The 18,637-nt window shown below is 39.7% G+C and overlaps 1 protein-coding gene across 1 annotated transcript in view; it reads right to left on the bottom strand.

The window, feature by feature from the left end:
• Positions 1 to 18,098, bottom strand: part of RBFOX1 (RNA binding fox-1 homolog 1) — a 188,414-nt gene extending 170,316 nt beyond the window's left edge. The window contains exon 1 of the mRNA XM_063314589.1: positions 17,856 to 18,098. Coding sequence (XP_063170659.1) covers positions 17,856 to 18,065 — 210 coding nt within the window. The 5' untranslated portion in view covers positions 18,066 to 18,098. The remainder of the gene's footprint in view (positions 1 to 17,855) is intronic.
• Between the last annotated feature and the right edge of the window lie 539 nt (positions 18,099 to 18,637).

Here is an 18,637-nt window from a genome sequence, read left to right as displayed (position 1 = left end):
ATAACTCCCCCAAAACATAGGTAAAGGTAAAGGTTTCCCTGGACATTAAGTCCAGTCGTGTCCGACTCTAGGGGGCGGTGCTCATCTCCATTTCAAAGCCGAAGAGCCGGCGTTTGTCCATAGACACTTCCTCCGTGGTCACGTGGCCGGCATGACTAAACGGAACGCCGTTACCTGCCCGCCGAAGCGGTACCTATTAATCTACTCACATTTGCATGTTTTCGAGCACTTAAAGTGGGCATTTGACATTTCCCTCGGTGAATGGACAGCCATGGCTGGTTATGTGTTTGTGTTATTTTTATGCTGGGGGAGCTGATTAGTTTGTTACCCTTAATGAGAAAGGGGTACATGTTTTTGGTTAATGTTTTCATATTGTATGCCAGTGTAGTCCTTCTAACAGGTGGTCAAGAAGCTTTGTTCAATAAATAATAAAGTTAAATAAATAAATAAATAAATACAATATAATAAATAAATAAATAAATAAATAAATGCCTTGAAGACATGGTTTTGCCAACAGGCATGGAGACACGAGAGGGTGGTGGGAAAAGTGCAGTGGCTGTAACTGATTGTTTTGATCAGTGAGATTATGGGCAGTGAGTTTTATGAGTTTTATGATGGTTTTTCACATGCTTTTATATTGTTCTTCTTTTTTTAAATCGTTGCATTGTTCTTTTTTGTTCTTTTTTCTATTTGTTTGAATTGTCGTATAGATGAGATGGTCAGCTATATAAATTTGAAGATTGATAGGTAGGTAGGTAGGTAGGTAGGTAGGTAGGTAGGTGTAAGGTCATAACCTACCCTTTAAATTGTACCAAAAATCAAATTATTAACTAACTAAACCAGTCCCTGTGAGGTAAATGTAATATGATTCCTCATGTCAGCCTCCACTGGTATGGTCAGTGAAATATTCTGGACCAAGTAGAGTGCCAACCACATTTTAAAGGCAGCATCATATACCACATGATGCAGAAATCAAATATCTGTGTAATTAAGGTGTGCATGTAATTAAGGCCAGATACTTACTTTGTGCAAAATCAGTACATGAACTTCATTGGGCTAAGAGATACCTGCCTGTTGTCACCACCTGAATCTCCAAGGACTCTCTATTTATAACATTTAGGACCATCTGGAACTCATGTGATCTCTTCCTTCATTAAACAGCAATTGACACTGTCAGATGCATTTCCAAATAGAAACAAACATAATAATACAGAAGCCAGCAGCCAAATTTAATTATCCCCCTTTTTTCTCTTCCTTACAGGTTTTCTGTTAGGTCTGTTGCTATTTTAAGATGACCAAAGGTTAAAAAATAAATAAAAATAAAAGGCTGTTGATTAAGGTAGAGAATACACGTACAAGTCACAAGAGGATAATTGCAGAAATGAACTCTCGCTGCCTCTAATGAAGTCAAAGAAATTGCTAGTTCAGAATCCGCTACTCCACTGTGGAACAAAAGGTCAGATCAGGAGAATTTAAAGTACAGTTGCCAATAATTTTATTTACATATTTAGGACCAGGGTTCTGGGAGGAAATAGATACATTAATAGAAGAATCAGAAATGTATCTCATAGATTATTATGGATAGATTATCTGGAATTGAAAGAAACACTACCATCATGGAGAACAGTTCACATCTGGTACCCATCTATATGTGGATTACTTGGTTTCTGCTTTAGCAAATTATGTGAACTCAGCCAATTGTGGTTAAATTAATAAACCATGATTAAGTAAACCATGGGTTAGAATGATGGATGAATGCAGTCAGACGAAGGAGTATCTTTTGGTTGCCAATCTGACATATTGTCCATTCCTAATTTCAAATAGGAAAATTGAATACATGCTAGAAAGAAAACAGAAAAGGAAAATTCTCCTTCATCTGAAAATAGATTCATTCATCCCCCTTTTCACCCAATTATATTTACTGAGTAGGCAGCCAATTAATTTTTTTTAATGCTATTTTATTTGAGAGGTTCAAGTTCTTGATTTCTTTCCTCTGTAAACCACCCAGAGTCTATATGAGTGTGCATTATTTAAAAAAAAAGTTAACAAAATAAATAAAATCTGGATTAATTTAGATTGAACAGCAGGATGCACTATAGGAATATAGTCTGAAATAAATAGGTATGGATTTGTTTGTAACTTTAGGGATAGTTACAAACACATCCATACCTATTTATTTCAGACTATTACTTCAAGCTGTTTTTTGATACAGCTCTGGACATTTGCCACTGATGTTATTACAGGAAGCATCTCCCACTCAATTCAATTTAGATCAGAATTAATCAAAATACAGAATATTTCAAAAAGGAAACAGAAATGGCCACAGGACAATGAAACAAAAATCTTGCATAAGAGAAGCTGAGACTACTTTGATAGACAGCAACCATTATTTATTCCCATAATTCTGAATTTAGCACCTCATGACACCATTTCAGTGGAATTCAGCACCCGAAAGAATATAAAACGAGGAGTGTTACAGGACATACTGCACAAACATTCCAGATACTTTATCTATGTAAATCCCTCTCAGAAAAATATACATTGACAACAATGCTTGACACAACTGTTTTATGATTTGGGACAGAAAAAGGTGTTTTATCACATCAGTCAATAAATATCTCTCAAATATGAGATACAAACCATTAAGTAAATGTTACATAAGAGCCAGTTTGGTGTCGTGGTTAAGGCATCAGACTAGAAACCAGGAGACCGTGAGTTCTAGTCCTGCCTTAGGCACAACGCCAGCTGGGTGACCTTGGGCCAGTCACTTTCCCTCAGCCCCAAGAAGGAGGCAATGGCAACCCACTTCCAAAAAACTTGCCAAGAAAACTGCAGGGACTTGAACAGGCAGCCTCCAAAAATTGGACATGATTGAATGGATTTTTTTAAAAATGTTACATTAGGAAGAGTCTAAAAGCTATGCTGAAACCACTTCAGATATCTTAAAGGGAGTACAGTTCTTTCGTCTTGCCTATAATTCAGAGAGAATTCTTAAGAAACTCTTTTACAAATTTTGATGCAGAAATATGCTATTGATCTGATTGTGTCTTGTGCAATGTGGTGGTATGATTTTTGCCTGTTTTAACCTGTAATAGAATTATGGTTCAGTAGAGGAGGAAGGGAGGAAGGAAGGAAGCTGAAGAGAATATAAATGCTTTAAACAGCCTAGAAAGTATTCTTCATGGCACAGCTCAAAATCCCTTTTAAGCATGTCCAGTAAACTACATCCAAGGGGAATTTTGAATGTAGGTGTTGCTATTTTATCTTTGAGATTTCTGAGATTCCTTCCCTAGCCTTTCTCCTACTGTGACGGCAGTCCTCTGCAGTAGGTTGCAATGGTACTTTCTAAACCATGCAACCCTCCCCTTTTTTTTAAAACAACTGCAATCAAAAGAGTTGCTGTCACTGTCTGGAAGAATGATGCTAACAAATGGAAAGAAGCAGAGAGGTGGAGAAGCAAAAGATGCCTGGGGGGCTGATCAATGTTATGTCTTTTCAGTTTCTCATCTATTGCCTCCATATTCCAATAACACCCTGTAGCTCAAAGAAAACTCCATGGTGGAATGGTGCAAGGATACTGGATTTCCCCAGTCCTAGTCCAACAGTTTAACTGGGCATGACTTTAATGCTAGACTACATTTTTCTCCAATTTGACCCAAATAGATAATGTTTTAAAAAGTCAGTGTACATTTGCAACAAAATGGATATAATTCTCTTGCTTTTCCTTTTATGGAACTATTCACATGGTCTTGGCACACGGCACAAGGTGTATTTAAAAAGAAATCAATCTGATCTTTGTATGTATGAGCAGTCCTTGGATTAATCCTTGCGAGGATTACTCTGGATTTTTCCCTATGCTGGATCATGCGCTGCATACATTCTCAAAACAGCAAGTGCTAGTTTTCCATTCCTTTCATAATGATAGATTTACATACATCAAGGTTTATATAACTTGAGGATTGCCTGTATAAAAATGCTACCCATATATTTGAATGAGGACCAGCAACCGTATTAAAAATGGCAAGGAGAGAGAATTAAAATAATCATTTAAAAAAGCAGCTGTAATTGACAAACTCAGATCTGTAAAGGTAAACTCAATTTCAGCCTGGGTGCTCTAAAAAAAAAGGATTTGATCTGCCCCTAAACATTGCTCATTGTAAATACTCATTGTATTTCATTGAGCAGCACCACAATTAATATATTTGTGTGCTGTGTTGTGGCACAGAAGAAATTATTAAAGCAGTTCATACAACAGAAATGTAGGCATTCCCCTTTCAGCAGTAGTTATTTGCCTACATTGCAGTGTGAATGTTATGACCTTCTTTGTAAATTGGGATCTTCAATACTCATTTCTCTTTTCTCCCTTTCTTTTTCCCAGAGTAATTGGTCTGTCATTAGAAAATATAATTTCACAACTGAGAGAGAGATTCTTTGTAAGATGGTTGATATCAATGCAGATTTTATAGATAAGCTTGGCAGAAGGAACTTCCTATACGGACACCCTGATAATAATCCCAAACATGCTTTTCCTATCAACACTTAATTAAAAATAAATAAATAAAAATGTCTAAGGTTCAAAGCTGGAAACTTTCCACTATATTCCTTTTTTACAGGTAGTCCTTGCTTAATGACCACTTGTTCAGCAACTCTTTGAAATTATGACAGCGCTGAACAAATGGTACTTATGACTGGTCCTCATATTTGCAGCCATTGCAGCATCCCTGTGGTCATGTGATTGCAATCCAGCTGTTCGGTGACCCACTCACAATGGCAGTCACACGCTCGCCGTTTGCAGCTTTCACTGAAGTTGTAAGCCACTTTGATTGACAGATGGAAAGAAAAGGACAGTCTAACCCAGTATTTCTCGACCTTGGCAACTTTAAGACAGATGGACTTCAACTTCTAGAATTCCCCAGCCAGCCATGCTGGCTGGGGAATTCTGGGATTTGAAGTCCACTCATCTTAAAGTTGGCAAGGTTGAGAAATGCTGATCTAATGCTTTCAGAGCCAGAACTTTGGCTGTGATGATGGGGTCGTCTTATCAGCACAGTAAGATAAATAAATAAAAATGAAGGCCAGCCGTGAGTTCTGAACTCAGACATTTCAGGAAAGAGTCCAGCATACATAAATATAACGGAATTAATACAGCCTTAATTTGGCTTTCTCCATATCATTCAGAGGTTTTGTTTTTGCTTTTGTTTTGTGCCTTTGAGTCAGTGTTGACTCCCAGCGACTCCCTGGACAAGTCCCTGCAGTTTTCTTGGCGAGGTTTTTTGGAAGCGGATTGCCATTGCTTCCTTCCTAGGGCTGAGAGAGAGTGGCTGGCCCAAGGTCACCCAGCTGGCTTCATGCCTAAGGTGGGACTAGAACTCACAGTCTCCCGGTTTCTACCCTGGTGCCTTAATTGCTACACCAAACTGGCTTTCTAGTTTAATGTGCGTATTTTTGCAACATATTGTAAGCCACTTTGATTGCCAGATTGAAAGAAAAGGAGGGTCTAACACCCCCCCCCCATTTTTTTTAACATGCAATACCTCTTGCCAGTTTCAGGAGTCCATCCATAGAAAATTAACTAGAAAAATAAAGTTGTAGAGGTTTTGTTACTATTTCCTTTTAAAGAAATGCATTAGAAATGGACAATAGACCTTTGGTTAGATTTGTATCGTATCTTACTTCCAGAAGCCCAAGGTGGCATACACAGTACTCTCTTCTCCAATTTTCCTCCAAAACAGCCCTCTGAAGGAGGTTGGGCTGAGAGGGATTGACCGGCCCAAAGTTATCCAATACATGTCCATGGCCAAGGGTAACATGGATCAAGGTCTCCTTAATCTAATATTCTACCCACTAGACTAACTGGCTGTTTTTCATGAATTGTATAAATAACCACTGTCCAGAGAATAGGATATAGATGAGAGATGGACAAATTGGGAGGGGGGCACATGGGCTTGTACTTAATTTTTAGGCAAGAGGTGGAAAGGCCAATGATGTGGGATGGGTAATGCCTCATGCATACACATCTTCAGAATGGTTTTTTTTTTATGTTTCCCATTTCAAAGTGGCAGCCTGCCAAGTTTTGGTAGCTGTGCCATCACCATTCAGTGGTGGCCACACACACACAGAGAGGGGGGGGATGGGGAAAGGACTTTTGCAAGACAGAGCTTTCTATTAAGCCAGTTCAGAGCAAATCTGTTGTGGGTGCTCACCCTGATTCTCTTCTTCACCTCTGGGCTATGCTTTATCCAAAATGATGCCCATAGATTATACCTGCTGGGGACAAAAATGAGGACTTCACTTATAAAGAAAACTGCTACCATTTGAGGACAGGAATCAAGTACATCAGTTAGATGGACAGGCAGATTAATTCTTATTATCTTCATGAAATGCTTGATCTCTGCTGGAAGTATTGCATAAGCCAGATGGGCCAGTAGCTTAAACAGTACGTTCTTATCTGGACAGTAATGGAAGGAGATGCTAATTCACACCTTTAGGGCATTGGGGATAAATCAAGATGGATGGAGCATGGTTCTCACATACTTGTACTACCCTGTTTCTAAAGGCTTTGTGCTTTTCTAAGAGAGTTGTGTACCCCAGAGCTGGCACACTGTGGCACTGCCCATTGCATCAGGACTAGGAATCTATCTTATTGCACCCACTCCTTGCATGGTGCATGAATTGGACTGATCCAATTGTACAGTTCTTACCAGTGGCTATTTCTGAAAAAAGGTCTAAAGAAGTTGCTCAGTCCTGCTCCATTGCAATTGGCATCAGAAGTCAGTGTGCTTATACTTGCCTTAGCCAGGATTGGCTAGCCATTGTTTAAAAGACTAAAATGGTAGTTTTCTAATGTCAGCTACTGCCTCCCTGCTGATTGCTATTTTATTATTTTATTGTTTGCATTTATGCATATATCTTATTCAAGTCTATGTGTTTTTAACTTATTCTACTTGCCCAGTATTCATTTGGTGCCTTTTTTTAAAATGGTCTATGTCTGTAAAAAAGGAATAAATCTCCAACCAGACGCCATGCAGTAAACACAGTTTTACGAACTGCAGGCACTTACAAGCTGTACATGAGTCTGCAGCATGGCACAATGGTAACAATGGCATACTCAGTTTGAAGTATCAACAGAAATAGAGTTTCCAGATCATGGGGATTAATAGTTGCATTATATTCTGCACTGGTCAGACCTCACTTGAGTACTGTGTTCTTTTCTGGATTTGAACAAAGTGGAATAAGCGTCGAGGACAAGGATGATCAGATAGACAGACTATAGACTATAGATAAGAGGAGCTGCATGTAAAATAGATTGATACTTTAAATACCAACTGCTAAGGAACATCAGTGGAAAAAGCAAATCCACTTGCGGGTTTTCTTAATACAGCAGGTTGGCCACTTCAGAATACAGAATGTGGACCAGGTAGCTTTGAAAAATCCAGCAGACTCATCTTAAGTTTTATGAATGAACCTGCATTGGACAACTGATCGTTCGATTATGTGCCATCAAGTTGGTGTCAATGCTTAGCAACCACCTAGATAGACTTTCTCTGCAACAATCTTTCCATGCTGGAAAAGCTGTATGTTTTTAGAGTGAGATCTCAGGTGAAACACCTGGGAAGTGCAAAATCAGGCTGAAAACTAAATTCCAGTTTGTTTATTACCATAGAAAGCATGGGATAGATCTGTTCATACTAGTCCTTGCCATCACTGAAAGTTGAGATAGGTATGTTCAGCCTCTGCCCTTGAATGGAGAAATATTTAAAAAGACAGAAAGTGGGGTGAGCAGCTAGGAGAATTTTTTTAAAAAAAAATCCACATTCAAGATGAACCCAACTTGTGTCCCATGTTGCAGGCACATAAAGGTGTCTATATGGTATCTGGGAGATACCCTTTGTTGCTACAAGCACAACTCAATGTGATCTTTCAGGCACAAAGTAATGAAGTTCCTTTGAAGCTCTCCAGTTTTTGAACGTTATTAACAGTTTTGTTGGCTCTCTAAAAAGAGGACTTTCCACAATGGTGGGGCTTCCTTTTGAGTTTGCTTTACTTTGCAGCTACCTTTAATCTTTTCTTTGTTTCTTTTTTACTTCAGAAATCTAGGTTTTATTCTGGCCTTATACTGGATGGCTTTAAGTTCTGTTTTCCGGACTGCCCAGAGCATTTTGGCTCTTGGGTAGTACAAAACTGGAGTAAACAAACCAACAAAAAGAAAAGTGAGAATTTCAGTGCTCAAATGGCTTCAAAGACCAAAATATCAATCCATCCCATCCACAAAAAGAGAGAGAGGGAAGGGAAGGGAAGGGAATTCCCATTCTGAGGCAAAGTAATACAATTGCATGATTATACTGTAATTGTCAAAATGTCTTTGCAACTGACAATTTTGTTTGAATTGTAAGGAAGCTGCCCTCAGCAGGCCAATTATGAGAGGGAAAAATACATTATTAGCTGAGCCATGGCTTCCCAAGTTATCCCTCTTATATGTAGTAAAAAATGGAATTACCTTTCAAATAATAATCCTAGGTGAGGATCAATTTTAATTAAACTGTTATAATGTGAAGCCAGGATCCTGGAGTTCAGAGGCAATTTAAGCTATGCATTCATGTTTTCATTCTCCAAAGTCTACTTTGAAACTCCTGATTCATTCATTCATTCATTCATTCATTCAGCAAATCACCCAGTGTGGGAGTGGTTTCCCTTTTACATACATCACAAAATAATTGCTAGAGAAGAAGTGGAAATCTGTAAAATACCACATGAAGTCATAACATGCACACGTTTATATAAACACCCCACCCATGAGTAGATGAGGCAGAGCCCATTAAAAACAGTAAAGCTTGGAGTGAAAATAAGAGTTATGGGATTTGTTACTTTTCTCTAGATTGTAATTTAGCAGAGAAATGGGGGCTTTCAACCTTCCTAGGGCAACAAATTTTGTACTAGTCAACCAAGGGAATGTTTCATATTTGTAATTTTCTTGTGGAAAGTGAACACTGCATGTTCCTGTTGATGCACATTCCAAAGAAAGAGTTTTGCTATTAACAATGTCAGGGAAAAAATAGCTGTGGCTAACAAATAAACAAAAACAGCTTAATTATGTATGCAGTTGTACAATTAAACTAATTGCTCATCTGCTGCAAAACAGACATTCATTGCATTCTGTATTATCAATGGGGAACATGATGCTCAATTAATACTATTGTGGATACTAATGTGCAAGGGATATTTAAGTATTAGAGCTGTGCAGAGATCCCTATTTCTATTTTTTTTTTTTAAATGTGGTTTGGAGAATGAATGAGTAGGCATGTAATACTTGTTGAGGACACTTTAACCCAAATGTATCTTTCCTTGGGATCATGTGTCAGCTGTACCATGTGAACCCAGGAAATGATGAAGCTGCTTAAACCTGTAAATCTGGTACATCTTCCAAGAAGCACATATCAAGACGGTTTGGTTTTGTTCATTGTGCAGCTATTGCTTAAACATGCCAGAAGAGCATTTAGGGCAGCCTTTCTCAACCTTCTGACCCTGGAGGAACCCTTGAAATATTTTTCAGGACTCTGGGAAGGAACCCCTGTACATTCAGGCTCAAATCTAGGCCAGAAGTTACAAAGTTATTGCATTTGTTTATATATGTATATATGCACTAACAGTGTTCTTCAACTAAAAATAAAGAATGAAACTTACCTCTTTCATGTGAAGTTGCCCACATTTGAAATATTTTTTTTAAATAAAATGTGGTCTCCCTGGGAACCCCTAGTGACCTCTCGCAGAACCCTGAGGTTACACAGAAGCCTGGTCGAGAAACCCTGGTCTAGGGAGATCAAATACCTCCCATTGTAAACCAAGGACAAATAATTCATGTTCTTGATGTGCTGGTGACTCTCAAGCCCCAGCAACAGCTGGCTAGCTTGGCCTATTTCAAGGACTCCAGCAACTGTGGGTCAGTAACACTTCTGACCAGAAATGGTCCACGCCTAATGCAGGGGAACCGGCTTCCCTTGTTTTTATTATGCAATAAACTGTATTATACAATGCATTTAGCTCTGACCCGGATGTGCTTGTAGTCAGCAGCCCAGTTTTCACTTTTAGCTTAACAGGTAACAGAACTCACTGAGGCGGGGAAAGAAACCACCACCACCACCACCATCAACATCATCTTCTTTGAAAAGTCTATGGACCATTGAATTCAGTCATTATAAAGGCTAGAAGCTTCTGGTTTCTGAACAAAAAGGACTGTATGATTGCTGGCCATCAAAAGGCATGTCACCTACAAAAAACTGGTAGCAGAAGAACTGTATGAGCAATAAAGAGGCAGACAACTGAGCGATGGGGAGGAAAGCATTAACAACTCCCTCGCAAAGTGAAACACCTGTCCATCAAGCTAAAGTTTTTCAAAAACAAAGGAACTGAATTGCTTTCTAGAAATTAATCTATTTATAGCTAGAGGCCAAACGCCTCATGTTGTATCATACACAATCAGCCTCTGCACTTTCAAAAATAATCAAGGTGATCAATGTCTACATTATTAGACTGAAGTTTTTGCAATGTGGGGTTCATTTACATTGGCCAGTTCACAATCCTCAAGAAGAATTTCTCATCACACCCAAATACTACTTCTGGTGGCATTTTCAGTGTTTCTTGACCGAAGAGAAGAGAAGAGAAGAGAAGAGAAGAGAAAACAAGAAGCAACCAGGTCCCAATTTCAGATCAGGGAGAAGAATTTACTGCAAATACTGCAGAGGTTCAGATGATTCTACAACTTTAATATTGGCTTGTAGCATCTTTGATGAATCAGAGAGTTTGCTACCATACCTCCTTGTCATTGCCATACAATTATTGGCTGGATTCATGCATGATAAACCACAGTGTATAATCATAGTTTGTTGAATAAGGTATAATTACTGGATTGACACATCATGCTACAGCCATGGTTTATATACTATAGTGATTAGGTTTGCCAACATGCTAAGCCATAACCAAACAAACCACTTTAAGGTCTAGTGTGATGGAAAAAAATTCACTTTTTCAGCCAATCTCCTTTCACTTTTTTTTTCAGCCAATCTCCTTCAATCTGATGGAAAAGACATTGCTCTAGCCCACACCTTTTCAAGGAGAAGGCAATTCCAGCAACATGTTTGCATGTGTGTATGTGTGCAGGATTCTTGAACTGCTTAAGTTAAAAGATAGCCAAGGAATGACTCGGTGCTAGAGAGAATTCTTTCTGTCTTTCACTGTGCAATGTACAATGGTGTACACTGTGCCATCAGTGGTCTGCAGGCTTTCTGACCTCCCTGTTACAAGTAAAGGCCTAAAAGTGATGGGGTGAAGGGTGCGTAATTTCTCTATTGGGCTTTCTCCGATCAGAAAACAGAGATGGCCCAAGAGGCTGCAGAGTGAGGAAGGGACAGGTACCACAACATGTTCATGATAATTTTACCACTTGCATTAGTAACAGAAGCTCAGACATGTTGCCAAAAGGAATTAATGAAAAAAAAATCCAAAGCACCCTGAGATTCAAACTTTTTCAGAGGGAGAAAACTCTCAGGAAATCGGAGGGCCAATATTTGGTACCAATTTTGCAATCTCCTTTCTTGTAATTTGAACCCATTGATTCAGGTTCTAGTTCTGAACCAACAGAAAACAAAATAGCTCCATTATCTATGTGACAGCCGTTCCAATATTTGAAGACAGATATCATGTTACTGCTTAATCCTCTCTCCTCCAGGACAAATAGCATGTCAGTTAACTTATTTTTATCATCCAGAGCTAATGCTGTAGATAAACTAAAGCTTCACCAAAAAATACCATCTCAGTTCTATGCAACTCTTTGCAGGTGGAGAAATCAAGGTGGTAATTTTCAGCATTTTCTCCCAATGAAGACAGAAATTCTAAAAAAAGATAAAAAATGTTCACCACTGTAGGGGTCTTTCCTTAACAAGTGGTGATGAAAGTCTAAATCAAAATCCCAGCAGGTTGCTGTGCCCAGTGGCTAGAAAATGATGCTTTGTGAAGATGTAGCATTTTTTCAGAGGCATTGCAGATTTTCTTTCTTTCTTTCTTTTTTAAGGCAAGACACATAAGAAAGATGCCCCAAAGTATCTAAGCTCTTTGGTAAATTCGAATTAATGTTGACATCAAGTGTAGAATCCATATTTTATTTTAAATCACCATGAAAATATTTGTGTTCCTGCAGCTAGAATACTTAAGAAATGCCTTTCCTCATATCCCCATTTCAAAGCTCACATATCAAGGTCAAACTTGGAGGCTACAGCCCAGAGCCCCTAACACAGAAGACTGGTTCCCCCCAGGGGAAAATACTGAAAGAGAGTCAATAAGGAGAGTTTGAGGAAAATGGGTTGGTTTAGCAAGACTTCTCTTGTTCCAGGGTGCAGGGCATGGAATAATGGATTTAAGTTACAGATCCTGAATGCTAGAAAATAATTGCAAGATTCTGTTGTAACCTGTCTCAATAAGTTCTAGTTTTCCTGTGGGGTTGCTCTGGTGTTCCTAGTGGATCTGACGTCAATTCTGAAAGTCTGATTGGGCTTTACCTCCCCTCCTTCTCATACAACAGTGAAGCAGGGAAGCGTTTGCCAGAACTGTTTCCAAATATTATCTTGCTTCCCAGGACTTAAAGAATGTTTTGGCCCTCTCTGCCGAGGTAACGATTCTTGCATACTTCTGTCAAGGTCATCTCCCTTACTCTCTACACTTTTAAATGGCCTAGCTGAAATTTGTCAGTTATCTACAAGTTTCTTTGTAGTTCTTAGTGTTTTCTTGGTTGTTTTCCTGCAGACTTTTCATGATCAGACTCAGTAACAAGATGTTGCAGGGGAGAATGATGTTTGAATGCTCTGTGAAGATTTCACTGTTCTTCCTTGCACTGATGATGTTACTGAGCCTGGTCATGAGAAGTCTGCAGGAAAACAACCCCAATTCTGGGCTACATAGATTCTCTACTATTGAGGCTGGTCAAAGACCATAATAAAGATATTCATTCATTCATTCATTCATTCATTCTCTACTATTAGCTATCTGATGAGTATGCTTTAATTCAGATTCCTGCAGTAAACAGGGACTGGACTTCATGATCTAAACGAATCCTTCCCATTCTAGCACTCTACGATTCTAGGTTAACCTTTGAGTGACTATCTGCACAGCAGATCTTTTGCCCCTACAGTAAAGGCATTTTGCAACCCAAGTGTGCATTTTTCAAAAGAAAACAGTTTTCTCTGGAGTTGCTTTTTAAAAAATCTCCAGTCTACTCAGTCAGTCAGTTGAGGACAGAACAGACATCAGTATTTCTTCCCACCCCAGGGAATTTGATGTGACCCATTTATGAAGCCAGTTATGATTACCCCACAAGGGTTTCAATCCTGTTTCTTGTTTGCAGTTCCACATTGTTCGGACTTGATGATGATTAAGATAACGATACCATGCCACATAAAGCTCTCACAGGGAATTACCACTATGGCATGGTGGAAGGGCTTGGTAGCTTCAGGGACATTGAGGGTGATGCTGAAAGAAGCATGACCTTCTAGAAGGTCCTGCCTAGCTGACAAGGTCAAAAGTGGAGGCTGAAGCTAAGAATAACCTATAACAGGGATGAGGACAGCTAAAAGGGATACAAATCTGTCTAAAAAAGAACTCAGAAATCAAACTTAGAAGAAGGCAATAGCAAACCACTTCTATATTGTTGCTAGGTAAATCCTAGAAGTCTCCACGAAGTCACCAGGAGGTCACACTCAAATGAGATTTTACTTACTTTTAATTGAATTATGAGACAGTACTTTTACAGTACAACAGCTCCTGAAAGTTTGTTTTGTTTTAGATAGATTTTATCATAATTTCATCCTGTCTTATGCTCACTTTGCAAGTGTTGTTTTAAGAATGACTTCAAGGTAATCTATTGCTTCATTCAACCTATTGCTTGTTATATTATAAAAAGTAATGGCTTTTTTTACTGGGTTTTATTTTATAAGCCACCTTAATAACTTTGCACATGAACTGAAAAGGAAAATGGAATTAGTAACACAGAAATTTAAGAAACTACCTAATACCAAGTTTGTTCATTGTTTTACTGGACTCAATATTGCATACTTTAGACCTCAAGCAGCCCTCTATGGTTTTCAGCATGAATTCCTATTTTCTATGGAATTCTAAATTCTCTGACCCAAGAGGAATTATGATAAAGGAAGAAATGAATAAATAAGCCGACAAGACATAAAACTGGCAGTAAGAGCCTAAGTGGCACAAATATTTCAAATTTGCTGCCTGAAGTTGGAATCTCAGTGAGTGACCTTTCATAATATATTGCATGTATGTGTATGTACATAAGCCCATATGTGTGTACATTCATATTCATCTTGGATTTGTGTGTCTCAGAACCTTCTTCAGCTTCAGGGAAGCAATGGCCAGGGACTTAGTAGACCCATGCTTAAGCCCCCACAATTTCTTCCCCTAATCTACCACATAATTGTGGTGGTTATAAAATAGGCTGGGAGACAAATACACTGCTTGAGTTCTTGGGGCAAAGGAAATAGCTAAATGTGATAAATCATTAAGGAAGCAAGCATCTGCCCTTCCCATTGGTAGGCAATGTGAACATTTCAGACAGATTGGGCAGCATTTATAGGGTAAGGTCCCAGTTTTTCCTGTTTTTGCCTGGTGACACAGTGTAGGCACCTCCTACTGCTTGATTCAGGGTTAAATAATATCTGCATTTTGAATGGGTCATAAAAGTCCCCAGTTTGGCCCTGGTGCCTGAACAGAATATATATTATTTAAAATCAAGCATTTTATGCAGCTACACCTTCCTCTGCAGATTTGTTTGCTGGGTGAATGGGTTCTACACACCTGTTGATACACTCAGGAGAGCTTCCTTTTGAACTGAATTCCCCATCTGATTCCTCCTTTAAGAAGGCTGAGTAATAAGCACTTTGTGGTCTGTAGTAGGCCTCCAAACAGCCAGTCTATAGGTGCATAGATAGAAACTTCTAATTATGGCAGTCAATTTGACTATATGATTCCCACACATGAGAATGGCAGTTTCCTACCACACTATGGAGAGCAATACACACAAATACAGCACCAGGTTAGAAACCAGGAGTCTGTGAGTTCTAGTCCTGCCTGAGGCCTGAAAACCAGCTGGGTGACCTTGGGCCAGTCCCTCCCTCTCAGCCCAACTCACCTCACAGGGTTGTTGATGTGGGGAAAAGAGGAGGAGGAAGGCATATTAGCTATGTTGGCTGCCTTGAGTAATTTATAAAAATAACAAACGGGGGGATAGAAAATTAAATAAATAAATAAGCCCTAAAGTAAACTTAGCACAGAGTTAAAAAGAAAACAGAGAATCACAAAATCATAGGGTTGGAAGGGACCTTACATGAAGTTTGGTCCAGCCCCCTGTCTAGGGTAGGAAATCTCAGATAAATGATCACCCAACTTTGCTTCCAACTCTCCAGTGATGGAGCCCCCACAGCCCCAGGAGGCCAGCTGTTGCACTGCTTAAGAGCTCTCACAGTCAGGAAATTCCTCCTTAGTTCAAGTGTAGGAATCTCCTTCTGCAAAGCTTCCACCCACTGGTTCTTGTACTATCATGTCTTCCCTTAGCCTTCTCTTCCTTAGTGTAAACACATCCAGTTCTTTTAACCATTCTTCATTAGCTGTGGTTTGATCTGTAGATATCGCTGTGAATGAGGCAATGCGCATAGTGACGGGATACCTCAAACCTATGCCCATTAATAAATTATACCCCCTTGTAGGTATTGCTCCACCTAAGATTAGAAGGGAAGTAGAAGCAGAACCAAGCAAGAGGCTGACTCTCATCACCCTTTAAACAGATAGGCTCCTCCGATTCATTGACTTAAATCTAGAAAAAGTCTTATGGCAATAACTAAAACCCCAGAGGGGCCCAAAGAACAGAATCAAATAAGTAAATGGAGGAATGAGCTCACTGATTTAAGAATTCTACCAAAGGAAGAAATGGCCACAGGAAACACTCTCCCTTACATACTTTGGAGGATAATGAATAGGATGAGGGTGGGGGTACCAAAGCGTAAGACGAATTTATTCAAGTGGGGGCTGCTGGCTGACAGCAATATATTATGTGAATGCGGAGAAATCCAAGATCCGGGGCATCGGATGGTGTGCCGATTATTGCCAGAACCTTGTACTGTCAATGACCTACAGCAAGCTAATGACAAAGCTGTGGCAGTGGCTGCCTTCTGGCAGAGCAAAGTTTGATCTGGACATGAAATAAACTAACTAACTAACTAACTAACTAACTAACTAACTAACTAACTAACTAACTGTTCTTCATAGCATTAAGCCACTAAGCCCCTCACCATCTCTGTTACTCTTCTCTGTCTTCTTTCCTAGTTTCTCAATATCCTTCTGGTATTATTGCATCCAGACCTGGATGAAGCATTTCAGGTGTGCTCCAGTCAGTGAAGCACGGAGCAGAAGTATCACATCTTACCCAAACCTACACAAGTTCCCTAAATCTTAAGGGGGAAAAATATATCTGGGTCTAAGCCATTGTGTGCAATTGCCCCACCACTGCAATCCTTGCTCTCCCCCTCCCCCCACCCACAAACTAAAGTGTAGTCGCCAACCATAAAAACATAATCCATCTTTATGCTGGCCTATGACCATACTAAAGATTTGATTCAATAATCCACCTTTGTTAGTGTTAATCTCAGCAACATTGCTTTGAATATTTCACCAAATGAGGAATTGGAATTTTGCGAGTGAGTGAGTGAGTGTGTGTGTACAAAATCCTTGATTTAAAAAAGCAAACTAGGCAAATCTGGTATAACTGGTAAGATCTTCATAAAGGGTGGCATGTCTCAACTGATAACATGAACTATGAGAAAGATATCCCATTGCGTCTTTGCATCATTGGATGTTGCTTTACATGATCTCAGCAGCCATCCTAGCCAGCTAATCCTAAAATTAAGATGATCATAAACTCTTTCTCTGGGGAGGAGACAGGGAGGAGTATCATAGGAGCATCTTTTGGGGAAAAGAAAAACACAAATTCCGATTGGGGAAGTTCAAAGCAGAAGTGTATTAATTTGAACTTCACCAAACTTCACTGATTTCAGCTGGGAGTATTCCAAATCAAACCAATACAGCTGTGCACACTTTGGAACTGTGGTAACGCAGACCTCACATGGGTACCTATATAGCTCCTATCAATGGCTTCTTATAAATGAAAGGAGTGTTTTCTGAGACAGTCAGCTGTGTAATTAAGATCTTCAGATACTTAAGACGTTGTTGATGGTATGCGCACCTACACAAGCTCTAAAGCATTTTTCTTTTCAATCCAAAATGCTGCGCAGCCCAACAGTCAAGGTGTTGCCTTGGTGGCACAATCACAGCCCTGCCCCTTTTTTACATATGTCACATGGCTGTGACCACCATCTTGGTTTTTTTGACCACCTCCTCCCATGTACACTCCTGCAGCCACACAGACTAGGATACTGTTCATCACTGCAATGTGGGATCTATTTCTCACCACCTGAAAACATAGTTAAAAACACTAGTTTAAACCAAGTTCATTCCTTCATTAAATACAGCAGAAGGCAACCAGGGCCAGACAAAACATCTGTCTTATCAAAATCCTCTCTGTTGACATCTGTGCTGTTAAGAATCACACCCAGTAAGGAAACTGAGCAGCTGAAATTTATCCTGAACCAAATGTCAGATTCAAAATGCAGCAAATATTTGTTTCCGCCATGAAGGTCAAGCCGTTCCATTAGGCCCAGGACTCTGCCTGCTGTGACTTTTGAAGAGGAACGGCAGATGTCAAACATTTAAAGGAGAGGGTGGAAAAAAAAGAAAAACCTACTTACGGTGGCTGTGCCTGAGACAGTTTGTGCATTTGTGTCACTTGTGTTTGGTTCGGAGTGCGTCTGCGCAGGCGGGTACAGGTTTAACGTGTGCTCTGGAACCGTGGTTTGCCCGGGGTAGTCTGGGGTTGGGTGAGGGTGGGGGCCGGTGTATTCTCCTGGGATGCCGTTCTGGGGAGGAGCAAACTGGGCGGAGGCATAAGGCTGTGCCATTGTGTCAGGAGGTGCAGTGGCTTCCTGGTTACCCTGTGCAAAAAATGAAAAAGGAGAGAATGTTGAGCTGGATTTGCCTTACAAAGATTAATGCATCTTTGAAGATGGTACTTCATCAGGTTTCTATCCAGGCTGTTCTTCCTGCTGAGACCTCACCGGATGTCCCATTAGTCATTCGTCCACAGCAAGGAGCTGAGCTGCCACTGGTTTTACTCACAAATAACGTTTCCTAGGGATCACACCATTTCTTTTACTTGGATCAGCATCTTTGCTTTCTGTTCCCCAACCCAATCCAGCACTAAAAAATGTCATTCCCATAACGATCAACAACCATGACTGCACTGGCTTGATGAGCAAAATTGTGTCTCTCTCTGTGTGTGACAGAGGTGGGCACTGAGGAACAGTAGCGAAGGCAAGTTTGCTGCAGAGTCCATAAGATTGCAGTTAATCACTTGAGGACTGATTTTGAAATTATCAATAAAATCTTAAATCAAGCCATGTGTGACAAGCAAAGCAGAAATACAAAAACCTGTAAAACAGAACTTTTGGGGCTTTAACCTCAGGAATATGCA

The sequence above is a fragment of the Candoia aspera genome, chromosome 14 (assembly GCF_035149785.1).
Source record: "Candoia aspera isolate rCanAsp1 chromosome 14, rCanAsp1.hap2, whole genome shotgun sequence".
Lineage (NCBI taxonomy): Eukaryota > Metazoa > Chordata > Lepidosauria > Squamata > Boidae > Candoia > Candoia aspera.
Note: the sequence above shows the minus strand (reverse complement) of the source record. Positions and strands in the feature narration are given on the sequence as shown.